This window comes from Lycium ferocissimum, chromosome 4 (genome assembly GCF_029784015.1).
Source record: "Lycium ferocissimum isolate CSIRO_LF1 chromosome 4, AGI_CSIRO_Lferr_CH_V1, whole genome shotgun sequence".
Taxonomy (NCBI): Eukaryota; Viridiplantae; Streptophyta; class Magnoliopsida; order Solanales; family Solanaceae; genus Lycium; species Lycium ferocissimum.
The window spans coordinates 36,852,585-36,880,517 of NC_081345.1; the positions used below are offsets into that span (position 1 = coordinate 36,852,585).

The 27,933-nt window shown below is 33.8% G+C and overlaps 3 protein-coding genes and 1 pseudogene across 6 annotated transcripts; 3 read left to right on the forward strand and 1 right to left on the reverse strand.

Moving 5' to 3' along the window:
• Positions 1–1,558: 1,558 nt before the first annotated feature.
• Positions 1,559–4,648, forward strand: LOC132052676 (B3 domain-containing protein REM21-like). Of its 3 annotated transcripts, none has more exons than XM_059444329.1 (6): positions 1,559–1,852; positions 1,949–2,011; positions 2,140–2,289; positions 3,389–3,671; positions 3,792–3,910; positions 4,255–4,648. In XM_059444329.1, exons 3-6 carry the CDS (start codon positions 2,200–2,202, stop codon positions 4,492–4,494), a joined length of 732 nt encoding a protein of 243 aa, XP_059300312.1. In that variant the 5' UTR covers positions 1,559–1,852; positions 1,949–2,011; positions 2,140–2,199; the 3' UTR covers positions 4,495–4,648. The 3 variants fall into 3 exon arrangements, with proteins under 3 accessions (XP_059300312.1, XP_059300310.1, XP_059300311.1); XM_059444327.1 differs by having other exon boundaries at positions 1,561–1,852; positions 3,365–3,671; XM_059444328.1 differs by having other exon boundaries at positions 1,561–1,852; positions 1,949–2,007; positions 2,135–2,289; positions 3,365–3,671.
• Positions 4,649–13,961: 9,313 nt separating this feature from the next.
• Positions 13,962–23,540, reverse strand: LOC132054000 (protein RKD1-like; annotated as a pseudogene).
• LOC132054665 (B3 domain-containing protein REM19-like) lies at positions 17,063–18,404 on the forward strand. Of its 2 annotated transcripts, XM_059446640.1 has the most exons (3): positions 17,063–17,153; positions 17,244–17,353; positions 18,011–18,404. In XM_059446640.1, the coding sequence occupies exons 2-3, from the start codon at positions 17,297–17,299 to the stop codon at positions 18,263–18,265; spliced, it is 312 nt and encodes a 103-aa protein (XP_059302623.1). In that variant the 5' UTR covers positions 17,063–17,153; positions 17,244–17,296; the 3' UTR covers positions 18,266–18,404. The 2 variants fall into 2 exon arrangements, with proteins under 2 accessions (XP_059302623.1, XP_059302624.1); XM_059446641.1 differs by having other exon boundaries at positions 17,065–17,353.
• A 1,403-nt stretch (positions 23,541–24,943) lies between the features above and the next one.
• Positions 24,944–25,711, forward strand: LOC132054002 (uncharacterized). Its single transcript, XM_059446087.1, has 2 exons — positions 24,944–25,251; positions 25,505–25,711. Exons 1-2 carry the CDS (start codon positions 25,063–25,065, stop codon positions 25,709–25,711), a joined length of 396 nt encoding a protein of 131 aa, XP_059302070.1. The 5' UTR covers positions 24,944–25,062.
• The last annotated feature ends 2,222 nt before the right edge of the window (positions 25,712–27,933 follow it).

The following is a 27,933-nucleotide window of genomic DNA, read 5'->3' on the forward strand; positions in this document are numbered from 1 at the left end:
TAAACTGTATTATTCTTGTATAGAAAGTGTATATATAATTCCAACATGTGTATATTATTCTTGGTATCAGTCTTGTATAGAAAGTGTATCATATGTATAAAAAATGTATTATAGGAACCGTATCATTGTGGTATATAATATGTATCACTATTGTATATGTTAAAAATAAATATCATATCATTATTGTATAATATGTGTATAATAAATGTATAAATAACGTATAATTTATGTATAATAAATGTATGATTAATTCCAGCATATGTATATAAACTGTATAATTCTTATATATAAAGTGTATATATATAATTCCAACATATGTATATATGCTGTAGCAGCCCTTTAGTGGCGACGTTTACAAAAAGTCTTTTTTTCTTTAAGCTTCTGGGCTGTTAGGCAGGTCAGCCTTGACATTATTTTGGGCCGACCGACCATTTTTTGGCATTAATTTGGGCCGATCGGACACTTAGTGGGATTAATCCCAAATAGTGTTTAAATGTGGGATTAGTTTGGCTGAGTGGACACACAGTGTCCTTTCTCCTAGATGTAACTACCTTCTTTGAGGATCTTACCATTAGTAGTTACCATTTTCCAAATTACAATTCGTAACTTACTTTTAAGCAAAAAGCTGTGTATTTCGAGTGTATTTTGTGTATTCGCGTGTATTTGGGTGAGAGTCTCCCCTTGCCCGCCCAGGTTCGAACCCAGCCAAAGAACATTACTTTTCTTACAATTTTTCCTAGCTTTTTCTTATTGTATTTTGAGTGTATTTTCGTCATATGTATTTAGCTTATATTGTATCTCATATGTATTTGAACTTTATTTGAATGTATGTCATATGCGTTTGGCTCATATGTCTCGTATCCATATGTATTTGAACTTCTTGTCTTGTATCTGAATGTATTTGGCTTTATATACATTCAGATACAAGACACTCAGGCCAAATACATATGACGAAATACACTCAGGCCAAATACATATAGATACAAATATAAGCCAAATACATTTGGCGAAATACATTCAAATACAAGGAGAAGAAGATAGGAACAATATGTAAGAAAAGAAATGTTATTGGCCGGGTTTGAATCTGGGCGAGCAGGGTGAGAGCCTCGCCCAATAACCCTTCAGTCATTCCGACTTTATGTATTTTAGTGTAGCTACAAATGGTAATTTACAAAATCACTGTAGCTACTAAATATAAATAAATTAAAAGATAGTTATTATCAATAATTACCTCTTAGAGGAAGTAAGTAAAAATTCCGACTAAATATGCTCAAGTTTGAGGATCATTTTAGCCCTTTGCTCGGATGACTGGTATGGAGCCCATTTGGTTTGACTTATAAGTTGCTTATAAGCTGTTTTCAACTTTTTTGAGTGTTTGACTGGCCAACTTAAAGTCATTTTGTGCATAAAATAAGTCCAAAAAAGTAATTGAGCCCGTTTGACTTAACTTATATAAAATAGCTTATAAGCTCAAAACAGCTTATAAGCCAAAAAAAAAAAGTTAACTTATCCCCAACTTTTTTTTTTGTTTATAAGCTGTTTCAGCTTTCGTCCTTTTCATGTTTAGCCTTCACCTTTTCTCGTTCTTTCTTTCTTTCTTCCCATTTTGGTGAAACCTCTTATATCATCATCCCATGCCAAAATCAACTGTCTCCCTGCATGCTTTTCAAATCTCAAACACCTCGGGAAGAGGTAGATTATAAGAAGGAGAGAGGTTATTCGGGTCCTAAACGGGTCGACCCTATTCCCCCTTCTCCTCTCTTTTCTTCTTCCCCTCTATAAATCCTAGCAAACGAAAATTTCTTTTTCTTTGTACCGAAAACCAGAAATCAAGAGTGAACTACACTAAGAGGTAGATTTCGTTTAATCTTTACTGCTCATTTTGTTTTCATTTTCTTCCTCCTCTTTTTTTTTTTTTTTTACTTTTTTTCTTCCTGTTGTTTTGTAGTTGAGCCAATCTTTAACTTCAAGATTTAGCCAGAGAAAGAAAGTGAACTACAGTAAGAGGTAAGTTTCGTTTTATCTTTACTGCCCATTTGTATTCTCCATTTTCTTCGTATTCTGTTTACAGTGTGTATATATGATTTTCTTATTACTGATTCTTTTACCTCTCTTTTTCTTTGTTGTTTTGCAGTTGAGCCAATCTTCAGTTTTTTTTTTTTTTTAAGATATAGACAGAGAAAGAAAGTGAACAAGAAAATGGTGAAACCAATGGAGCATGTATTTATCCCTCATGACCTTCCTGAGTTTTTTAAGATTTATTACCCTGAAATATGCTATCCGCAACTGGTAATCTTTTCTTTCCCTTCTGCAAGTTTTTAGAAAATAAAATAAAATGTAATGATTCTTTTACACACTATCTTCAGAATGAGGAAAATAGTGTCAAAGGTTTGATGTATAAAGATGGATCAGTAATGCAAGAATTTGTGATACTTTGTCCCAGAAAGGAAAGGGTCTTTCTTGGTTTAGTACTTCCTCCGTCCCGATTTAAGTGTTTTAATTTGACCGGGGGCATAAAATTTAAGAAATAAAAAGACACTTTTGAATATGTGGTTCTAAATTAAAGATGTGTGTAATGTACTAAAATGTCCTTTGAATCTTATGATTTTAAATTTGTCATTTAGTATGTTTGAATTTTCAACTTACTAAATATAGAAAGAAGAACTATTTGGGACAAACCAAAAAGGAAAGTAGGGCAGCCCGGTCTTGCACTAAAAAACATATCTTGTGGGGTCAGAAAACCAAAAAGGAAAGTAAGACACTTAAATTGGGACTCAAGGAGTATTTCTTTGGGTGGTGTAAGTTGTATCAAAATAGAACTTGCACTAATTGTATAAGATTTTCTAGGAATACGATTTTGGAGAAATAACTAACAAAGGTGTTTCAGAATGATATGCATTAGTGTATTCGGTTGTATTAAGATGATTTCGATGAAGTTAAGGAGCCTTTCACCAGTTGAACGTCAACTTAATGCAACCTTCTGTCTGTTTAGTCAATTACTGTATATAAGAGATAAATAAATCCATTTAGTGCAATCTACAGTCATATAATTGCAGAGAAACTAGGATTAAATATGGTTTGGAAATATTTAAAGAAGGGCTAAAGATGTATCTGCAAAGGGAATGTCAATTTAATACTTCCTTACTGACTTAAGAGTGGATGATGAAACAATAAACGATCTAATGGTGGTTATGGCCCTAGATTTAGAAGATTAGATTGGATTATGACCCTAGTATACTGTACTTCGATTTGTATTAAAGCATTTCTTGTCTTATTGTACACTGTTTATATTGCAACAACTTTCTGGCACCGGAAATCAAGCGAAGTTATATAAATTTTGTCCCCTTTTTTTTTTTTTTTTTAGAGAATTCCACCTGCCTTTCTGAAGTTTTTCAATGGAGATATTCCTTCGATCGCTGTGCTTGAAGATCTTGCGGCGAGATCTTGGAAGGTTGCTGTGGAAAAGAATGACTATGATTTATTTTTCAAGGGAGGCTGGCCAGATTTTGTGCAAGAAAATAATTTAGAATTTGGAGAGTTTCTAACATTTTCCTATGCTGGAAACTCGAAGTTTTATGTTAAAATATATGGGAAAAATGGCAGCTTGAAGCAGGACGTAATTCCTATCAAAGAGCCTGAGCTAGTTCCACTGGATGAAGAAAATGCGCAGGGTAAGTTTCTTTGAAGATCTTACATTTTTTGCTAGTTCAGTGCAACACATTTGTCTCCGTGTTTAACCTATAAAGTCCAAGTCCAAAAATAGTCAACTTACAAAGAAGCAACTGGTGCAGAGAAAGCTATTGTAGCTCGGCCAGCTGATCAAACACTTAATGGATCAGGTCACTTGGTTGCTTCAGTCACTTCATTCGAAGTTGTCATTATGGCATCCCACTTAAAAAGAGCACGCATGGTAAGTTTTTTTAGTCGCAAATACTTTGTGTATGCATAAATCGTTAAAAGCAATCTATTCTCGAACGAGTCATTCATTAAAACACAGCTTTACTGCCGGAAAGGCAAATAATATTGAGCTTCCCAAAGAAATTCTGGCAGCAATTTCAAGCCAGTTTTGCACGTTAACTATCTGCCAATTTAAAATCCCTTGAAGTAGTTAAATATACTTCGAATGATGATGTGAAGTTCTCTATACTTGTTGTAGTCTTTTTAATTCATAGCATTTGTTACTGATCACTTGATTATTAAATGTGTATTGTGTCTGAACTCTGAACATGTTTGTGAATGTACATACTTGTGCAGAATTTTCCTGCTACATTTGGCAATAGATATAGATACTCGAAGAGGGAGCAACCACTTGTGGCTACTCTTCAAGTTGGCAGTGCTAGTTGGCCCGTTAATGTTCTGTCCAATGATAGACTTGAAATTCGGAAAGGGATACGCAAATTTATACGCGATAATGCTTTGCGTGTTGGAGATGTTTGCCGTTTTAAGCTGATTGATGAGGAGAAGTTCATACTGAAAGTTCGCATTATGCGATAGCCCAAGTAAAGTAGTCATAAAAATATAGGCAAAATCTCTGTGATCATTCAGCTTAATGTTTGGGTAAAATATTTCTACTTGAGAGGGAGGTTGTAATAGAAAGGTTGATGTACCAGAAATCTAAATCAATGAATTTACAGCTAGCATTCTATCATTGATGTGATATATGCTTTACATAGCTTCTTATCCACTGCCTGGAGTTCCTCTCTTTGGCCCTGTAAAAGTTCACTCCTTTCAATATGAAATATCGTATATTCTCTTGATAAGAATTTGTTCTTACAGGTTGCTCAAGACTTGTGTAGGCTTATATGATAAAAGTGTCTTAGACGTTACAAATAACTACATATCCTTTTTGGAGACAACAATGTTTACAAATTCGTTAAAATTATTAGAAGATTAAATTAATTTGTGTGTTCATGTAAAATTAAAGGGTACTGCGGTCTTTATAAGGAGTTGGCTGCTGTTCTATTGTAGTTTTTGATTTTGTACTTTGGTTTATGGTTTTAGCATGAGGAAAATTAAAGAGATACGTCTAAAGTGCCAAATATTATATGTGAAGAACTAAAACAATAAGTTACTGAAATTTTGATCTTTCATTCACACTAAATAGCTCAAATTCTCCAAGCAAATACTGGCAGAACAAAAAAAAAAAAAAAAAAAAAAAAAAAGGTAAAAAAGGAACGAACGGCGTGGGGTTGGGGGTGGGATGTGGACGCGACTTTTAAAAACTTACATTAGATAAAAATGGAATTAAATGGAAACAGCAATTTTTCATGCACTCTTAATTAATCACTACTGATCTTCTTATCTTCTGAAATTTGAATAAAGAATGCATCGTTTTCTCATTTAATCTTAAATTCTAGCATTAAAACCTATCCCTTTAAGGCATTGCCAGCCTATGTGCCAATCAATATGATTTTAGAGTTCTCTTCCTACGCCTAAATCAATAAATTCGAAGTCATAATGTAGAAATCCAACTTTCAGAAAGTAATTTTTGTAAGTTTTTTTATGGCAAATATTTTGCATCTGCATAAATCCGTAATGCATCCTACATATTCTCAAAAGTGTTAGTACTATATACAACTGATTTTGTTGTCAAAAAGGAATGGCATTTTTTAATTTCTCTCGCAAGGTTAAGTTTCTAGAGATAACATTGATGTCCAATAATTTCTCAACAAAAGAATATTTTAAAGAAAACAGAAGCATCAAGATTTGAAATTCGGACTTTTTCGGAAGATAGAATTCTCTGAGATGTAGTGCAGTTATTAACTACCTTGTACTTTAGAGTTTAGGGAAGTGAAATATCTGAGAATTTGTGAAAAATGTTAATGTGTTTCTTTCTTTGATATTTGACAAGGACAAATATATTTCACCTCCAAAAGTAGATATATATGATCAGCAGAAGCTAATAACTCGTCATTTTGAGTAAGTTTTCATCTAGTTTTCACTTGAGTGTCTTTACAATAACGTTAGCTAAGTGAATCGTATTGATCAAACGGTATTTTTAGAAGTAGTTGAATGTACTTCGAATCGTGATGAAAAGTAGCCTACCACTTCTTGTTGTCTTTTTAATTCATAGCATTTGATGCTTGATCACTTGGTTGTTGAATGTGTTTTCTGTTTGAGCACGTTTTTACTGTACAGACTTTATGCTGAATATTCCGGCTATATTTGGCAACAAGTACGTGAAGAAGGTGGAAAAATTTGAGTAAATGTCTATTCATGAGACTGGCAGTGCTAGTTGGCCGGTTGTAGTTCGCAGTTCTGATAGACTTATATTTTGTTAAGGATGGGGCAAATTTGTACGCGATAATAATCTGTGTGTAGGAGATGTTTACCATTTTAAGCCGATTGATGAGGGGAATCTCATACTGATAGTTTGCATTAGGCGCAAACTCAAGTGTCCCAGTGAGGTATAGTCATACAAATAGAGAGAGAGGGTAGAATGTGCTCTAAACATTGTATCCTCTCATATTGGAATAGAAGGTTGATGTATCAGACGTTTAAATTAATGAATTTACTTATTTTTGTGAAATGGTTAGTGCTTTAACTTTGTTTATCCATAATCTGATTTCCCTGGCCTTTGGCACTGTAAAACTGCAAATCAACTCATTTTAATCTCAAATAAGTACTCAAGATCCATGTAGCATATAATCAAGTGTCTCTCTTGTTTTATGAAAAATTTCTAATATAATATTTCAGTTATTCAATATGATGTTTTGTTATTGTCACGACCCATTTTGGGCTCGTGCGGGCACCTACCTTCCCACCTTGGTAGGCGAATCCTCTCGTTTATACAACGCTTCAATCACATAACTTTCCTTTCAAAAACATTTGGAAATTAAGAAAAACAGCGGAATTTCATTTATAAATACTGACTCAAGTGTTACATAACGATACAATTTTCCCACGACCCGGTCTAGACTAATACAAGAGCGGCTAAGTAAATTCCAGAGTGACATCATATTCTAAGACTCAACCTCCAATCCCGGAATGAAATGGGAGGAGGCCTTCCAGACAAGCACCGCATAACTTCCGCATATACTTCGATCAATCACCTGAAACAATCTACACCCCAAAAAGGGTGTAGCAAGTGCAATATCAGTACAACCACACGTACTGAGTAGGTATCATAGGCCGACAATGGTTAGTAACACATATTGGTAAAGAATTCACGAATAATGATGATAACCACTAAATCAAGTCACATATCTCGAAACAATAGATCACAATTTCAATCTAATTTAGGTCACAACTAATCTATCATAAATTATAAGTTGGCTACACACACACACAGAGATTCTCAACATCTTTACCATTCCCAAGTCGCTCGTCCGTGTTTTAGGAGCGAACTCATGCGTACGACACCTTCATGTCCAACCTCGCTTATCACGATACACTACTAGTTTTAGGTTTGTTTAACAGGCACAAGTCAGCAATATAAGTCACAAGAGTCGAGTCTAATTATTCGTCATTACCTACGTCTAGCATCTAAATCCCATATGATAAGTCTGAGTATATCTAACCTTGGCACAATCAACTCAATAGAATCAACACACAATCGTTACAATACAGTCATCACGACAACTCACCCAAGTCATAATGCAATGCAATGCAATAATCGTATGAATGTGATGCCATGCCATGCCATGCTATGCAAATGAGATGTACACATGTACTCCGGACGGAAATATCGACGTCTCGGCAGCACAACCCAGTGTGACTCGCGAAGTCTGAGTGCCACCCGTCCCGGATCTTTGCCAAACAGATAGACGGCACCTTGGCTAATTGCTTACAAGAGGAGTCTCACCGGCACCACTCTGGAGGACTCACGAAGCCCATGCACTCCAATCGATTCCGGGATAACATCGGAATCGGCCATGCAACAACGATGCCCGAATATAACCATCGGACATCGGCCTCCTCACAATCACTCAAAAGAGTTGTCAAATATCAGTTTCATAAATTAACGATTCCAGAATTGAACCTCGAACATCGGCCTCCTCACAATCACTCAAGTAAAGAGTTTATCAAGTATCAGTTTCATATAAACAACGATTCCGGAAGGGATCTTCGGACATCGGCCTTTTCAAAATCACTCAAGTAAAAGAGTTTATCAAATATCAGTTTCGCTCATCAACGATACCGGATTATCACCGGGTATTGGCCATGCATGATAAATATGAGAGAATTTATCATAGCCCACGCCACCTTCTTCTTCTTCACAGCCCCCCACCCCACGCCACAGCTCCTCTCCCACCACCGTGTCTTTCACAACCCCCACCCCACGCCACAGCCCCGCCCCCACCACCTTCCTCCTCTTTCTTCTTCTTCACAAATTCCTCTTTCTCTCTATATTCTCATCATTCTTTTCTTATCATTTTCACCATTTTTTGGTTTCTTGATTTTGATTTTTGTTTTCTTTCAAAAATAAAGTTATGGAAGAAATGGGGTTGCTAATAATAATAGCCAACAATAACAACCAAAATAACCAATTTGGACGAATTTGAGAAGGAATGGGATGAAATTTGGTGGGGTGATGATGGTGGTGGTGGTGGGTGTGGGTTAAAGATGTGGGTGTTGTTCTTATGGGTGGTTATGGTAGGATGAGGAGAAAGAAGAAGCAAGAGAAAAATAAAAAATGAAGGGTTGGTAATTTTTGACATGGCAATGACGTGGTGAGGATAACGAACTGAGCTATGTTCAATCATAGCGGCGTCGGCGGCGGTGCTGCGGCGGCTGTGATAGTGGAGGTGTGGCGGCAGCGGAGGGGTTGAGGAGAAAGAAGAAGAAAGAGAAAAGGGGGAAAGAAGAAGAAAGAGAAAAAATAATAAAAGAAAAACAAAAAATGAAGGGTTAGTAATTTTTGACATGGCAATGACGTGGCAACAACGTGGCAACGATGTGGCAATGACGTGGCGCGAGTGTAATACACTTCCCATTGTGAGAGTGGTATTATTTTTTCAGGGTGGTAAATAATTGAAATGAAAGTTGTTAAAGGGGGTAATAAATACAAGTTAAGTTTAATTGTCAAACTGAGTTTTCGTGCCAAGTTCAAGAGTCAAATGATGTCTTTTCTCATAAATTTACATCATTTTGTGACATGGTAAATACTTAAACATTAAACAGCTTGAGTTCCCTAGCCGTGGCATTCTAAGTGGGCGTTTGACCATAAAAATTATTCACTTTTTTTTGGAAATTTTTTTCACTTTTTTTACTTTCAGCGTTTGGCCATAAAAATTATTCACTTTTTTCCGAAATTGTATTCCAGAATACCAAAAACAAAAAAAACTTGTTTTTCAAATTTTTTTTCACTTTTTTACACTACATTTCACCAAAAACTACAATTTCAAAAACTATGGCCAAACACAACTCCAACTCCAACTTCAAAAATTCCAAAAAAAGTGAAAAAGTTTTTGGTATTTATGGCCAAACGGCACCTAAAACTGCAAATCAACTCATTTCAATATTAGTAGGCGTTTGGCCATACGTTTTCAAATCATGATTCCAAATCAGCGTTTGGACATTCATTTTCACTTGTGATTTCAAATTCCAAATCATCCAAGAAAGCATCATTCGGGGTTTGAAATCATGGTTTCAATTTTTTTAAATATAAAATTTAACTCATAAATTTATATTTTATAAAAAAAGACTCATAAATTGGTAGATATTTTTAACAATTATCCCCATCAATCATTTACCAATCTCATTAACTTCCACCAGCCTTTATATATATCTGCCAATCTTTAATTTATTTGGGAGAATTATATTAAAGAGTAGTTACATTACTATTTATGTTAAATTTTCGATTTTATTGAACTAAAATTTGATTAATTGATGTTGTATTTTTTAGAAAGGCCTACACTACCTTCTCGTAGTGTACTAATTTTATTATGAACTATGAGTTGCTCATTTGGTAAGATTGTATAAGAATTGAGAATATTTTGATAGTTTTCATAATTTGTAGGGTTTTTATGTCTATAAGAGAAAATACAATATAAAATATCCAAATTGCATATCCAAACGTATTTTCAAATCATAGTTTTAAACCATATCTAAACGGGGCTTAAACTAGTACTCAAGATCCAAGTAGGGTTATATGATCACGTGTCTCTGTTATTTTATCAAAGTTTATTAATATCATTCTTTTTTGTAGCTAGACTAGTATTACAGCTACATATTGAGATAGTGCTAAATATTGACATGTGTTTGCAAGGCTATTCAGGGCTATTTTTGAAAATTAAAAAATGGGAAGGGTGCTAACCTATTACTCCCTCGTATATGGTTCAGTAAGTATATAATCCATGTGTATGGTTCAGTTTAGGATAGTGTCATTGCCTACTAATTTTTCTCTAGAGAATTTTGGCTTGAATGTGTTTGGTACCCAAGAGAAAAATATTCTTTACAGAAAATAATTGATTGGTAATAATATTCGCAAACTGAATAGCATTTATGAAACTCTAGAGTACTAAAAAATGATTTAATGCTTTGGTTAAAGAATTAATAGCGAGTTAAAAATTAAAAGAATTGTGCAGGTAATTGTTTTCTAGAAAAATCTTTGTTTGGCGTGATTTGCTCTATGGCGGTGGTGGACGCAGTGCAAGGGGTGGGTAAAGAGAGAGGAAGACAGAGATAGAAGGAAAAGTATTTTTGGGGGCTTTCACGCGCTCAAAATAAGTGTAATACACTCATTGTGTCATATCAATAATGTGTGTCTAATAGGTACAATGTTTAATTCAGGTGTTTAAATGAATAATCTTAGCAAGTTTAAGGGGCCGTATATATGTATTTGGCCTATATATTTATCTTTTAGAAGAATATTTGTTCCACATGAGCATTTGAAAGTGGCACTACCTAAATAAGCAAGATTGAAGCTCTTTTTCTCTTTAATGCTCATTTTACGTTCTCTTTCTAGAATGAAGAAAAAATTGTTTAATTTCGATGTTGAAATGATGATTCAGTGTTGCATGAAATTGTAATTTTTACCTGAAACGAAAAAATGCTCTTTTCTTAAGTGCAATTTATTTTTATTTTATAGCTTGTGTAAGTCGCAGAAAATCAAGGTACCTTAAGTGGTAAAGATCTAAAGAGAGGTTCCTCTTATGGATTTGGAGTATTACTAGTAAAGGATTTTACTAAATTACTGCTCTTCTAGAATGATGTCCATTAGTACATTTTGTTGTATCAAAATGAAGCTGGAGCCTAACGCTAATCTAACGCTTAACTATGTAGGCTTGTAGCAGTCTTGCTGTTTTTAGTCAATTCTTAGATGAAGGTATGTTCTCTTTATAGTTTGGCTCTTGACTAAGAATTCCACAATTCATAACAGGTCCTTTTATATAGATTATGACTATTTTTGGTGATGACATGATTGACTTGTCCAGTTGCTTTTAGATTTTGATGAAACTAATATTCAAAACTTGAGGAGAAATATAGTAGTATTTCTTATTAGAGCTCTCACAATTGTGGTAAGATGGTCATCTTTCCTATGTTTATTTTTTCACTCTTCACTTGTTAAACTAGAGATGGCTTGGATTATTCAAAGAACAAGTAAAGATGCATCTGTGAAAGAAATGATGAATCTATACCTCATTACTGATCAAAGAGTGGGTGATAAATTAATACCGATCTAATGGTGGTTACAGACCTAGATTTAAAAGATCTGATTGAACATAGGCAATTATCATCAATAGATAGCATTAGTTTATGAGGTAATCAAACTTAAATTATCATAAAAACTCTATAATAGAAAAACTACCAAATTATGTCTTGTATTCTAATATTTAAATTACACAACTATCTTTTGTTATGTGATGCTGAATGTCTTGCTCAATTTTGGCTGCTACTGATAGTGCAACTGCTGTGTCTGGAGCAGGACAATTTGGCATTGGTCCATGTAGGGGATTGCTGTTCAAAGGATCGGCAGTTTTCACTTCTGCGGTTGAGCAAATCGGCCCTAGACCAAAGAGTTCTCTCAGCACGATTCCTCTGGCTACTTCAAGGTTTTGATTTTACCGCCATTTTCTGTTTGCTTGTTTGTAAATGTGTCAGCATACTTCTCTCTGTGGTTTTGACCCTTCCCATATTAAGAGTAACATAGTTTCTTTCGACTTTCAGAAAATGAAGATATTAAATAAAAACAAAAAAAATTCTGTCTTTTGTGTTCATCTCCTTTGTTAATTTACTAAGCCTAATGATGGGTAAATACTTACCGGCACTCGATGTTTACACCAAACGATGTAAACTTACTATAGTTAAGTGATTTGATGAGGAGAGAATACATGTTAATTAACCATGGTTAAGTGCTTAAACTCTATATACAAACACATGTCATGCATCTGTTGTCTTGGTGTAAACATCGGGCGCGGATAAGCTTTTACCCTTATGACATATGCTTGACTTGCAACCATTTCTTGCTTGGGTCCTAATATTTTGCTGTATCGATCCAGGATTGTGATGGTGAAGAGGACTGGTTTGCTGATATAATGAAGGACGATATCATTAAGCTAGATGATTCTGCACTTAATGCCAGACCTATTTCTGTGGTTTCTGGTAGGCCTGAATCCTGTGAAATATCAACTCTTGAAGCTCAAGCTGCGATGTCCGGTGTGTTTTCCTTTCTAGGGCATTGCAAATCGAAGACTCGGACTAGTAAGAGAAATAGTAGTGCAGTGTCGAGTCGATGGAGCCAACATGTACAAATCTACCAAGATAAATAAAGTCGGAGTGGGCATGACTAGTTCAGCAAGATGGTTGAGAAACATGTTTTCAGTCAATAGGATGAAGCATTATGTGATACCTATATTTCTGGTTACCTTGATATTACTGGTCATGCTTCTTAGTTTGTTTAGAGTGTCACAGCAAGTAAAATGGCGTTGGCACATTTTTGGCTGTGATAATACCATATATGTTGTGTTAGTAATATTCGAGTTAATGAAATCTTGGTATGTGAAAAATGAATGACTAGCTGCTTTATGTTTGTGTTTGAGATTTACTACCAAATTGTGTAACACAAATGTACAGGGTGATAATGTAAATAGATAGTGTAATAGTCGTAAAGGTTGTGGTGGTGCTTATAACAATATATACTTTAGTTTGTTTAGAGTCCCGTCACTCGAAATGCAATTTCGGATGTTAAAAATGGCGTTGTTTGTGTTGTTGATCCTTTCTTTCTTAAGCCATTTTTAAAGGTTTTCCTAGTAACACAAATGTTAAAAGAAAGGCGAGTCAATAAATGGTCCATAACAAAGTTGTTGTGTTATCGTAATATTCAGAGGATGCCAACTACACACCTGAAAATAATGAAATTTTTTTTCGGTATGTGAAAAATGAATGACTACACCGCGGTGCTTTATGTTTGCATGTGTTTTTAAAATGAGATTTGCCACTACCAAATTGGTGTAGGATAGTGATTATTCACAAATGTACAAAAAAAAAAAAAAAAAATACGGAAAAAAAAAACGAAAATGATTGAATGTAAAGAAAATAGATTGAGTTGCTTGTTTGGAGTTGCTACTTGTTGCTTGGTTGGAAAGCATCTTTAATTCTTTGATTTAGTAGAAAACTAAACTCCATTGTTAGGAATTTGGAGAAAGCTGAACACCAAGTGGGTTTCTTTAAATTCTTGATTGTTTGATCAATAATATTTGTTCTACAACCATTTATTTGATTTTTTTCCCAAATCAAATTCAAAAAAAAAAAATACGCATAAAAAAAAAAAAAAAGTTGAAAATCTATATTTTCTGATTGAAAGTTGCTTGTTTGGATTGCTACTTGTTGCTTTTGGAGTTGTTTATAAGCACTAATTCTTTGAGTTGATTTGGGAGAAAATTAAACTCCATTGTTAGGAATTTGGAGAAAACTATGAAGAAATGCTTTAAATTCTTAATTGTTTGATCAAATTAATGGATGTTTGTTCTCTTGGTATTATAAAGGATCATTGGCAAGTTGGTGTGATTTTTTTTTTCAACTCCTAATGAAGATGATGATGATGATGATGTTGATGAAGATGATCCAAAACTGGGTATGGGTCTTTGGATCCTCATCAAAATGGAGTAAAAATTGAGAGATTTTTTTTAAAGAAGAGTAAATGGATGGAGGAAGGGGGAAATTAATAAAAAATGAGGGGAAATTAAAGATGTGGCACGTGGGCTAAGGCGTGTGGACAAGCACCTATTTGAACAGTTGTCTTCCTAGTATCTGTCTAGTGTTTTAATATTGAAAAAAATTGTCGAGTAAAATCCAAAATTCGGTGTGTAGTTGGCACTTAACAAAATTATATTTTGACTATTATCTCGTCATTTATCTGTTTTGTCGTGTATCAACTTCCTTCGTGGTTGATTATTGACCTATTAACTATCTTTGTGATATATGCTTTACCTATGATCGATAATCAACTACCTCCTTGATCTACGATCAATCTATTGTCGATAATCGATTTTTTTTTTTTTGGTGGATTATAAACCACCGTTGTGGTTAATTATCAACCTATAATCAATAAATCGATCTCCCATATGGTCAATTTCTCACCTACTGTAGTACCGTTAATAATAATAACCTTCTTGGTTGATCATCATCAATCTAATTTTTGGTGAAGAAATTTATCTATATGAATGACTAAGTAGCAAATACATCGATCTATGGGTAAAAAATTTATGTGCTTAAATGGCTAAGGAGTAAGGACATAGACCTATGTGGAAAATAATTGTCTGCATGAATGGTTTAACAGACAAGAACATCAACCCATTGTCAATAATCGACCCATTTCTTAGTCGATAAAGGTCCATTTTCATAATTTCCAACTTATTGAAAAAAAAAAAAATGAAGATCGTTTAATTAATCGAAGACTTAAAACAAAATACTCACACCAAATCTTCTGAAGATTCGGTGACAGAACATCAGAAAAGCATTTGTTTGTGTGACATTTTAAATTTTCCCCCTAAAAACTGCTGTTCATTTCAAAAGACTACTTTGTTTTATCTATTTATAGTTCTTTAATTAATACTAAGAGAAAACAAAATCTACTACTGCTGTGCAACTTTTTTAATTCTTCTACAAAATCTTTTGAGTCTTTCAGAAGATTTTGTTCCAGAATTGTGAAAGCAGCGCTCAGCAAAGAAAATGTAGCATTAAAACCTATCTGTGTGTTTCAATGGACAAATTACAATTCTACACCTATATTTCCTCTGTTTCACGTCACAGGCAGCCTGTGCTCCCTCCCCTTCTCTTTTCATGTTTAGTCTTTGTAATATGACCTTCATTTTGATATAGGCATAAGCCTATTAGCAATGAACTTGGGCACCAAGTTTTACTATGTGTGGTGGATACATATGTTCATGACATTACCCATGGCATCACAAACTTGGAGACCAAGTACTTCTTGCTATAAATAGAAGAGCTTCCCATAGTTGTAAACACACCAATTGGAGAAGAACTCAGTTGAGTTTGTGTTCTTCTATAGAGAGTATTTTGTAAGAGAGTTATGTTGGGAAACACTTGTGTGAACCCTTTTTTTGATGATCTTGTGAGGTTATTCTCTTGGGTTTTGGGATATTAGAGTATTTAATTACTCTAATTTTTATAATTTTGTTTTTTGTACTCTCTTTTGTATCCGTTGGTGTTAGTAAATTTGCTCATCTTTTGGTTGTGGATGTAAGTCAAGTTGACCGAACCACGTTAAATCTTTGTCTCCTATTATCCTTGTTATTGTCTTTAATTGGCTGCTTTGTGTAATTCCGCACGATCCCCGACTCCCGATCCTAACAAATTGGTATCAGAGCCTAGTTAATCCAGGTTTTGTTCTAATAGTCACCATGACAATAATGAAGATTTACGTTGAGAAATTTGACCAAAGTACAAACTTCGGAATGTGGCAGCTGAAAATGGAAGCTATCCTAGTTCAGGATAGTTCAGATATGGCGCTGCAAGAAAAGGAGAACAAATCAGAAAAAATGATGAATGAGGAGTTTGTCAACCTTGATAAAAGGGTGAGATCTAGTATTATACTAAATCTCTCTGATGATGTATTACGTGAAGTAGCTTCGGAGACCACTGCTAAAGGCATGTGGGAAGACCTGTATATGAAAAGGACAGTAGAGAATAGACTCTGCTTGAAGTAGAAGATTTACACGTTTCTCATGGATGAAGGTGGAGGTAGATTTCTTGAAGTCTCTCGAGGTGCTCTTGTGGTTATAAAGGCAATCAATAAGTCCGGAACGTTGTATACATTAATCCTTGGGATCTGCTAGATTACGAGAGAGTTGCTATGGGTCGACATCGGACGGAGATCCGTCTTCTCTTTTCATGAAATTGTGAAATTTTCCCCTTAGGGCGTTTTGAAGGAGGTAGAGCAATATTTACTACATTGGCCAAAAATTAGGCCAAGGTGGAGATTTGTAATATGACCTTCATTTTGATATAGGCATAAGCCTATTAGCAATGAATTTGGGCACCAAGTTTTACTATGTGTGGTGGATACATGTGTTCATGATATTACCCATGGCATCACAAACTTGAAGACCAAGTACTTCTTGCTATAAATAGAAGAGCTTCCCATAGTTGTAAACACACCAATTGGAGAAGAACTCAGTTGAGTTTGTGTTCTTCTATAAAGAGTATTTTGTAAGAGAGTTATGTTGGGAAACACTTGTGTGAACCCTTTTTTGGAGTGATCTTGTGAGGTTATTCTCTTGGGTTTTTGGGATATTAGAGTATTTAATTACTCTAATTTTGTACTCTCTTTTGTTGTTTTGTACTCTCTTTTGTATCCGTTGGTGTTAGTAAATTTGCTCCTCTTTTGGTTGTGGATGTAGGTCAAGTTGACCGAACCACGTTAAATCTTTGTCTCCTATTATCCTTGTTATTGTCTTTAATTGGCTGCTTTGTCTAATTCCGCACTATCCCGGACTCCCGATCCTAACAGTCTTGATCTCCCTTTTTCATTCTTCACTTCTTTCTCTCTTCCCATTTTCTTGAAACATCAATCAATAAATAAATACTATGATTCATCAAGACAAAATGTCACTCCATACTAAACGGGGCGACCCTATTCCCCCCCCCCCCCCCCTCTCCTCTCTTCTCTTCCCCCTCTATCAAATCCCAGCCAAAAATGAGAGAGCTTCCACTCCATACTAAAACCAAGAGTGAACTAACTCTGATAGGTTGAAGCTCATTTACACACTGTTTTTTTTATTTGTATATATATTTTGTTTGTTGTTTAAGGTACTGACGTCTGTGCCTTGATTTTATAGTTTAGCCAATCCAACCTTAAAAGTCTAAATTTTGGAAGAAGATTAAAAGCAAAATGGATCGAGGCTATTTCGAAGTTGTGATGAAGGAACCCTTCTTTCGGAAAATGTTGGTAAGTTTATTTATTGTAAATATTTTGCATCTACGCATAAATCCGTAATGCCTCCTATATATTCTCAAAAGTGTCATTATATGCAACTGATATATTGTCAAAAAGGCAAAATAGCATGGAAAATTCCTGTCTAGTAACTTTTATCTCGTGGCATTTTTAGTTCCTCTCACAAGGTTAAGTTTGTAGAGATAAATATTTAAGTCCAATAATTTCTCAACAAAACAGAAGCTTCAAGACATTCTTGTGGGCTAGTTGGTTGAAATTCTGACTTTTTTGGAAGATATAATTCTGTGAAATATAGTGAAACTTTTAACTACCTTACACTCCAGAAATTGTGAATGTGTTTCTTTCTATAGTTTGCATCCAAAACAGAGAAATTTACTCATACTGCAGATATGTTATGATTTGCAGAATATAATAACTCATCATTTTATCATTATTTAGCTATCACTTGCGTGTCTTCACATTAACATCTGCTAAGTGAATCGTACTGGTCAATTGGTATTCTTTGAAATAGTTGAATATACTTTGAATCATGATGGAAAGCAGTGTACTACTTGTTGTAGTCTTTTTACCTCTTAGCATTTGATACTTATCACTTGATTGTTGAAGTGTATTCTATCTGAGCATGTTCCTGACTCTACATTTTTTATGCAGAGTTTACCTTGTGCATTTGGCCATAGACACATGAAGAAGGGGCAAAAGTTTGAGAAAGAGGCTACTGTTCAGACTGATCGTGCTAGCTGGCCGGTTGTAATCCGCGGTTATGATAGATTTAAATTTCGAAATGGGTGGGGTGAATTTGTTCGTGCCAATGAGCTGCGTGTAGGAGATGTTTGCCGTTTTGAGCTGATTGATGAGGAGGAATTCATATTTAAAGTTTGCATTAATCCAAGTCTCAATGAAGTATAGTCGATAGAAATAGAGACAATTCCCTTTGATTATTTAGCTTAATATCTGGTTCAAATGTTTCGACTTGAGAGGGAAGATAAATGTGAACTAAACATTGTATATTCATTATCGGATTGAAGGTTGATATATCAAAAGTTTAAATTAAGGGAAAATTTCAGAAACCTCCCCTCACATTATGTTTCGTTTCACTGACCTCCTCTTACGTTTGCAATATTATGACTACCTCCCTTATTTTAACTTTTTTGTAACAACTCTTTTATTCTATTTCTTATTAATGAAAAAATAACATTTGATCTTAGGATTAATTATTATTTTATTAATATTTCATTTTCGATAAACTGAAAACAAAATATGCAAAGTGCTCTTTAGTCTTCTCAGCAAGGGTTCTCTTTTCCTATTTCTCTTCACCTCTCTCCAATGTTCTCATCATATTTTCTGCAAAAAAAAAAAAAAAAACAATTATTTTTTACTGAGTTGTTTTCAGCAAATAAAGGTAATTTACTTGTAATCTTTTTTGTAAGTAAGTATGTCAAGTGCTCCTCATGTTTCTGCTTTTACGAATTAAGTAGTATCCTTTCTTTTGTCTCTTCCAGACGATCTGAAAAGAAAAAAATGATTAATTCTGATGGACTGAATTTGATGAATGGTGATTAAAAGGTAAAGGTCTCTATAATAGAATAGGCCCGGCGTAAGGCCAAAGCAATTAAGGCAGCTTTGGGCCCCCATTTTTAGTTAAGTTTTATGCTAACTAAGGAAGGGTCAATTTGCAGAATTGGCCTTCGCTGGGGGTGGTCTTTAATTTTTGTCCCTCAAATTGGTGGTCTTTAACTTTTGCCCTTAAGACTCAAATTCTGCCTAAGGAAGAATTTGGATGGACAGATTTGTAAAATTCTGCCTTGCGTTTTTTTTTTTTTTTTTTTTTTTTTTTTAACTGAGCTGGAGTTCGAACCCACAACCTCGGGGTATTAGGCGAAGGGCAAAACTTAAAGACCACCAATTTGAAGGGCAAAAATTAAAGACCACCCCAAATGAAGGGCAATCCGTGCAAGAAAAAGATTAAGCAATGGCTTTTATGTAGTTTCTATATACATAAAATAATTTTTTAATAAATTTTTGGGGCCCCATTTTTAATTAAGCATGATTTTAGGGAGGACAAATCAGTCCACATATATTATTTTTCATTAATAATAAATAGAATAAAAGAGTTGTTACATAAAAAGTTAAAATAAGGGAGGTAGCCGTAATATTGCAAACGTGAGGGAAGATTAGTGAAATGAAGCAAAACGTGAGGGGAGGTCTCTGAAATTTTCTCTTAAATGAATTTACATCATTTTGTGATGTGTAAATGCTTTAACATAGTTTCTCATCCACAGCCTGGAGTTCCCCAGCCTTTGGCACTGTAAAATTGCTAATCAACTCTTTTCAATTTGAAACAAGTACTCAAGAGTCAAGATCCAAGTAGGCTTATATGATCAAAAGTTGCTGTTGTCATATCAAAATTTTGTAACATAATATTTCAGTTTATTCAATATGATGCTTTTAACATTTTGGTAACAAAAATATTTACAAATTCATCAAAAGTTTATAGAAGACTAAATTGATACGTGACAATATATATTTTAAAATAAGTACTGATCTGTCTTTTCTTCTAAGAAGGCAGTCCTTCAAATATAATATACTCCATTAAAAAGTTTGAAGAGCTGCCAAAGTTAAAGGCAAGGTAGTCAGCCATTTCCTCAATTCGAAAAGTCGAACACCTTTGAGTTCTACTAATTTTTGCTGCCTGTATTTCAAAGTGGTAGTTGATCAAGCTAAGTGCCTGTTTGGATTAACTTATTTTAGGTGCTTTAAAGTCAAAATAAATTTTAAGCACTTTATAGTCAACCACTAAATAATCATATTGCGAAGGTAAACTTAAAATTTTAATTGATGCTTTAAATATTAAATATATAAAAGTTAATAAATGGCACTATATAAACATTGATTTAGAGATGATGTACTTCAAGTTGGGCATTTGAAATAGAAACCTGATATCACTACAACAAATATGATATTTAGCTACGAAAATGCTAGCTACGGCATAAAATTCGTCACTAATTATTCACTTTTCGTGACAAAAGTTACATTTCGTCCTTAAATACATGAGGCACATATTTTTAGTGACGAAACACAAAATTTCGTAGCAAAGTTTTGTCCCCTAAAGTTTCCCTCCAATAAATGAGTTGGCGCCATTTATTGAGTTCTATTAGCCACGAATTTATAGTTATTAGTGACACATTATTTTGTCATTAATGATGTACCCAATTTATGACAAACTTATTTTCGTCCTAAAATTAGTTAAATTTTGGAGACGAAAAACTTTTGTCGCAAAAACTATGTTGATACATTAGCGACAAATTAGAATTTGTAGTTAATCATTGTAAGTTTTAGCTACAAAATTTTATGTTTAATTGTGACCTTAGTTTTTGTCACTAATAACATAAACAATTAGTAATGACAGACAATTTATTGTCCCTAATCAACATGCGACTTAGTGACAACAAATTTTTGTCAGAAAATATGTAATGTTTTAAATAGCGACGATTTAAAAGTTGTAGTTGAATGATTTAACTATTGGCGACGAAAAAAAATTTGTAGCTAAAATCAATGATCTTTGTTTCCGATTGTTTATGGTGACAAGTTATCAATGTTCGAGTGTTTCCTGATAGCGAAATTTTAAGAAAATTTAGGATATTTATGAAAAAAGCAAAGCGGTGCGAAGAAAGGAGGGATGAGATCACCTTAATTTTTATATTTAATGATCACCTTAATTTTTGTCACTACTACTATAAGCAATTAGTGATGAGCAATTTATTGTCTCTAATCAACATGTGACTTAGTGACAAAAAACAATTTGTCACAAAATATGTCATGTTTTAAATAGCGACGATTTAAAATTTATAGTTGAATAAATCAACTAGTTGTGATGAAAAATATTCATAGCTAAATATAAAGGATCTTTGTCTACGATAATTTATGATGACAAGTGACAACTAACTAATATTTTTTCAAGTGCTCTTAATAGGAATAAAAAATACTAAATCATAGAATAATGTGGTAGCGCCCAACTACATCTTATGAGAATTAAAGGCAAGTATCAAAGCAAACATAAAACGTAATGTGAGTTGGGGTCGTGATTCCACATAGACCAATTATACGAAGAAAATAAAAGAAATAAAGTAAGGGAACAAGAAAAGAAATAAAGTGATGTTAGATCATGATTTTAGAAGAAGCAATTCAGTCAACGGCCAGCAAGTAACTAAGCAAAATTCAAAGAAAGAAAAAGAATTAGATTTTGTTTTATCTTGGGATTCGTTAAATGGTATCACTTTTTAATATATTTGCATGATTTAATAAGTGTGTGGGGGGACTAAATAATTGTAGTGCTTATGATATCATTTTGTCAAGCACTATTATGGCAATGCACGACACTGCATTTGTAGTTGAATAAATCAACTAGTTGTGATGAAAAATATTCATAGCTAAATATAAAGGATCTTTGTCTACGATAATTTATGATAACAAGTGACAACTAACTAATATTTTCATGTTTTGTTACATTATTTTCATATTGTATATTATTAAAGAATAAAAAAAAAAAGGTGTGCTTAATTTCTAAAATGGATTCGGGCCTATTTTTTTGTGGTCGACAAGCTTTATAAAAAGCAGCCGTCCAATTAATGACGAAAGTTGAAGACAACTAAAAGAAATTAGTGGAGATGAAGTGTTAGATATCTTAGATTAACTTTGAATTGTATTATTAAACTGGCAGGTAATAAATTTTTATTATTCTTGTAAATTAGTTTTAGGAAGAGTTATGGAATGATACATAAAAGACATGTTTGTCCTTCAAATGTTCGTTAGGCCTACCTCTGGCATAAAGAGGTCCCTTGCATTATAGAACGCGTTGCGTTATGTGCAATAATGTGTTTTATGTGCAATAACATATCCTTACCGTATACTGACTCATTTTCTCTTTTCTTTTCTTGTTTTATCTTTTTTTCTTTTAAATTTATTTTCAAAATGAACATTGACTGGTGCTAAAGGGGAACTGGCGGAGCATCCATATTTCACACGGTCTAAAGTTAAGAAAATAAACTTACTTTTTATAGAAATGAGGAAAATTTTACCAGCACGAGATAATTTTACCATTGTCCCAACTACTTTCTTCGAGTAGCTGGGACATAAAAGAAGAAAAAAAAAATAAAAAACAAAACAAAAAAAAGTTCAGTCATGCAAGGTTGGTCTCTTTTGAAGTGAAACAGATCGCAAGAAGAGACTTAATGACTTCATCATCATCATCTTCCTCTCTATGGCCATAACCAATAGCCGCATTATTATACTCCTGCAACTAGACTACCATTGCAGTAAGTACCAAAAGAAGCCTGCAATTCTGCCATACCCATAAGCCTTCTCCTCTTGTAGTTAGCCTTGAAACAGGATTGCCTTAATCTCTTTGTTTTCTCCTGAAGTTCCATATCTGGAAATTCTTCCATCTTCTTCTTCTCTTCCTCTAATAAATTTATCACATCCTTTTGCTCCATACCATTCCCTCCCCCCTCTCCAATTCCTGCAAATTTTGCATCGTCATATATAAACGAGTTTTTAACATTGCAAAATTAAAATTTAACACCATCACCATAATATTATATGCAATTGAAACAAGAGTGTATAGAAGATGTGTATATAGAGAGAGTGAACCTTAACATTCTTGATTAGTGTTTGAAGACTCATCAACTTCCTATGTGGCCACCTTTGAATTCCCAAATCCCTACATCTTTTCTTTAAAAGTGTCAACCCAATATTAAGTTCCTTGGCTGCTTGAGTCATTGGCATGTAAAAGTACTTTGAAATTGTATCTCGAGACAACATTCTTGAACTATTTTTTTTAGTCATTATCTTTTCTTGATTTTTGTCACATAACAACAATTCCTGGTTCTCAGTTCTCCCGAGTAATTGGGCACTTAATCCAAATTCACCGCTCATTTCACTGCACATTCCAAATCCTTTTCCAATCTCGCCATAGCATAACTCTCCTGCACCCATAGCATTATAACACATCAGTTAATTTATTAAGAACAAATACTACTAGTGTATATAAATAGTTATTCAAAATATGACCATCACCTGCGATAAGGTTATAAAAAGATGAATTAAATGGATCGTCAAGAGTACATTCCATCATCAAAGGATTATTAGCAGCATCTTGAATGGAGAAATCATACTGATAATCCATATTATGATTCACCACACAGATAAAGGAAAGAAAAAAAAAAAAGAAGAAGAAAACGAAAGAAAAGATACCTAAACTGATTCATCTTGAGAGTTTTAAATTGAAAAAAAAAAAAAAGTTTACAAGTGGACGGCTGATATTGAAGATGCCGTCTGCTTTTGCTTTTGTAAAAGCGGACGGCTTCCTTTTATAAAGTTGTCGACCACAAAAGTTTTGGTCTTCCAAAGAAACTGTTTAGAACAAAGCGCCTCCAAAGAAACATTAACCAAAGCCTTGTAAAATTGTAATATTCTTAATTAAAGATGGAAAAAAATGGTGCTCGGCCTCGGAAACCAAATGAAAAATATTCCTATGGCCATTCCACAACTTGCAAAGGTTTACAAGGGATGTTATGACGTAAATATTTATAAACGGGCACTCAAGTAATATTACAAGTAGCCAACACACAAGTAATATTACACGATCCATGTAGCATTTCTTTTAGATTGTCACGTGTAAGTCCACCATGGTGAATCATCATCTTAATTCTATTCCTATCTCAAGGTACAATTATTAGACTATTAAAAAAACATCAAGTGCTCTTAATAGGAATAAAAAATACTAAATCATAGAATAATGTGGTAGCGCCCAACTACATCTTATGAGAATTAAAGACAAGTATCAAAGCAAACATAAAACGTAATGTGAGTTGGGGTCGTGATTCCACATAGACCAATTATACGAAGAAAAGAAAAGAAATAAAGTAAGGAACAAGAAAATAAATAAAGTGATGTTAGATCATGATTTTAGAAGAAGCAATTCGATCAACGGCCGCAAGTAACTAAGCAAAATTCAAAGAAAGAAAAAGAATTAGATTTTGTTTTATCTTGGGATTCGTTAAATGGTATCACTTTTTAATATATTTGCATGATTTAATAAGTGTGTGTGGGGGACTAAATAATTGTAGTGCTTATGATATCATTTTGCTGGCTACTATTATGGCAATGCAGAGAAAAGAAGGATTAAGCTTGAGAAAGATACACTCCAACACTTAAAATTGTGTTGCTAAGGATTTGAAATATGATTTTATAGATTCCAACTGCAGCTTATGCACATACTATAATATTTAGCAGGGATAAAAGCAAAGTGCTCATGGCACCAGGAGGACGTGTCTATAAGCAAAAAACACTTACTGGAGAAACTATTTCAGTTACTCAATCTGACGATGAGTCAAATAAGCATACTCCTGCTACTACTACAGGTAATATTATTCCTTAGATTAATTAGTACATATTAGTTACTTTTCTGGTTTGAAGTGAAAATTTAAACAATTAAGGCTGACATTCATGTTAAACTTTAACCATAATGTTCTGAATTTCTTGACTTGGTTGTCTGTTAAAATAAATGAAGCAAAATTTTAAGTTGTTGCTTTCTTCATCCTGTGCGATACTCATATGTGGTATTTTGAACTGACTTTTTTCCTTCAGATGATTCCCCTAGGATCAGGAATGGTCGTGGCAAGACTAGAGGGAAAGGTCTTGAAAGGATGAGGAAGACTATGGGAAGCAAGATGAAAATTGAGATCCCGATTGGTAAAGGGAGGCCAACTAAGCCAACTCAATCGGCAAAATTATCCAATGAACTAGGGATAATTGCCGTAAATTTTCTTTCGCTTCCAAACAAGTGGAAGGAACTCACAAGAGAGGACAAAGATGCAGCACTAATTAGATGCCACGTAAGGATTCTATACTCTTGTAATTTTATTACATTATAGTGATTATAGTGAGTTCGCTTCTTTTGGGTATTGTAAGTTAACTCATGTATCCTTCGCTTACTATGTATGGCTCTAGAGTAGAAGGTTGGTGTTGAATTCAACTTCACTTCTAATAACACAAAAAGCTTTCCAAGAATAAGAACCCCTTTTGACCATTGCACATTAAGGAATTTTGATTGTTCGTGTGTTTCTTCATAACATATCTGTTTTTTAGGAGAAGTTTGAAATTGATTTGGACGAGCATTACGTGAAAGATAGTTGTGAGGATATTTTGAAAAATAGAAGCCGACAATGGCGGTACAAGTTAAAACAGCTATTTGAAAGTGCACGTTCGGAGGAAGAAGCTCGTAAAATTGAAGTGCCAGAGTTGACCCGAGAAAATTGGAATAAGCTTTGTGATATGTGGGTGATCCGAGCATAAGGTAATTTATATTCATGTTATTATCCTTGTTTTTTTTTGTTTTTTTGATGAAGTAAGATGTTTCATTAGAAAAGCATCAAGTAGATGCATAATTACAGGGGCGTAATTACAGATAGGCAAAAAAAAACAAAAGAATTGCATGCCCCTAGGCCTCCATTGCACTTTGGGAGCAATACTTTATCCCATTTTACCAAATGAAATTTGTGTGTGCTACTATTCCCTTCCCATAGAAAATTTCATGTTATTATCCTTGTTGATTAAGTTACATATATTTATATGTTCTTTGTAGAAACGATGCGACATAAACAAGGCCAATCGAACTAAGCTTAAAATTAATCATTTCATAGGGTCAAAAGCGTTTGTACTGGCTCATGCTGAACTTGTAAGTTATACCATTTTTGTTCTTTTTACTAACAATATTTTAGTTCTACTTCATATTAATATTTTATTTTATAGGCTGAAAATGGAGTAGAGCCTGATAGAATTGAGTTCTACAAGAGTACTCATTACTCGACTGAAAAAGGATGGTCATCTCTAGAGGCTGAGACAAACTATGTAAGAAAATTATTATTTTAATACCATATCCATTGCATTTGTCTGGGTAAATATTGTTCAGAAGTTGTGTCTTCCTTCTTTTTGGCTTAGAAATCGAGATTAGCCTTGAATAATTCATAATAAATTTTTTCTTGTGATTGAACTTTAAAATAATGAAAATTCTACTTTACAACAGAAACAACTACTCAAGTCAATTCCCGAGCGAGTTTGGTGAATTCCATTTTACCAAGGAATATTGATTTTGTTATAGTCTTCCCTGAAAACTGATTTCCAATCTAGATGTTGTGTTCGCTGAAAGAATTTGTGTCTTGTCTTTGCTATTTGGTAGCGTGATTTTCACTTATGATATAGTTGTATTTGCTGCTAGATTATAATTAATTTAAATAATATTACTATTCTTATGCGAAACACCATGAAAGATTTGAAAGATATATATACTTCGGGAGAGCCGGAGAGCCTTGCATGACTATTGATCAAATTATGGATACTTACTTGGTACAAAATCGGGGTACATAAAAGGTCTCGGTTATGGTCCGAAACCCGATACTACCGAGCCACACAAAGAAGAACGGCAGAGTTAGAAGACTCCCTTAGAAAGACGAAAGAGGAAGGCTGCTAGTGCCCAACATGATTTACGAAACGATTAAATGCGGCTGAAGTTGTGGTAGAAACCCGGCGGTCCAAGATAGAAAACCGGCGGTCCCGGATAGAAACTCGGCGGACCGGATACAAGCATTAAATTCTCAACTGGTTACTTTAGCAGCACGCCAAGAGGAAATGTTTAAAAAAATGCAACATTTTGCTAGCTCATCGCCATCAAGGTTAGAAGTAACACAACTTTACATGATAAGTTCTATTTTTCAACTTTACACGCCAAGAGGATTGTGCACTCATAACCATTGAGCTTTGAATTCTTCAACTTCTACACTTTAAATCTAATCTTATTTTGCTTCTCTCTTTTCCGCGTGTATTAAATGTGGGAATTGAATCAAGACTGATTGCAAGCTAAGTGTCACCACATTATTAGTATTTTGGAAGAAACCTGCACTATTTGTCTTAGTTTAGGAGTAATATTTCATATATTTCAGTTGGATTGGTACTTTGGAAGAAACTGCATTGTCTATCTTAGTTTAGCAGTAATATTTAGTATATTTCAGTTGGATTTTCTTGTTAGTAGACATATTTTACATTTATTTAGGAGTTTGTAATGAGATATGATCTCAGTACAATTTTAGTTGTTAATTGTATGATCATGGGTGAATTGTATCATTATACGGCATGTTAAAATTATTTTGTTTTCAATTTATGCAATTCTAATTTTAAAAATTATTACCTACAAAATAATTAAACGTGAATGTCTATAATTAGTGACAAATATTTTGTTATTAAAGGATTAATTTTTGGCGACGACTAAACTAAATTTTTCTAGACAAATATATTTTCGTCACGAAACAAATTAGTTCGTCATAAGTTGACTACATTTAGTGACAAAAATATATTTGTCCCAATATCCTCCTCCTTGTTGGGTACGAATTAATGCTTTATGTTATGACAATGGTAATTGTCACTAATCATGACAATTTATAGTGATAATTTTTTTTGTCAGCAAAAGCAATACTATTAGTGACGAGATGAAAGATTCAACTACAAAATTGTAAACTTTGTTT

Coding starts and splice junctions, on each gene's coding strand:
- LOC132054665 (XM_059446640.1), top strand. CDS start 17,297: ATGGATCGAGGCTATTTCGAAGTTGTGATGAAGGAACCCTTCTTTCGG. Junction 17,354..18,010: donor CCTTCTTTCGGAAAATGTTG/GTAAGTTTATTT, acceptor TTTTTTATGCAG/AGTTTACCTTGTGCATTTGG.
- LOC132054002 (XM_059446087.1), top strand. CDS start 25,063: ATGAGGAAGACTATGGGAAGCAAGATGAAAATTGAGATCCCGATTGGT. Junction 25,252..25,504: donor CAGCACTAATTAGATGCCAC/GTAAGGATTCTA, acceptor TCTGTTTTTTAG/GAGAAGTTTGAAATTGATTT.
- LOC132052676 (XM_059444327.1), top strand. CDS start 2,200: ATGGTGAAACCAATGGAGCATGTATTTATCCCTCATGACCTTCCTGAG. Junction 3,672..3,791: donor GGATGAAGAAAATGCGCAGG/GTAAGTTTCTTT, acceptor CAACTGGTGCAG/AGAAAGCTATTGTAGCTCGG. Junction 3,911..4,254: donor ACTTAAAAAGAGCACGCATG/GTAAGTTTTTTT, acceptor ATACTTGTGCAG/AATTTTCCTGCTACATTTGG.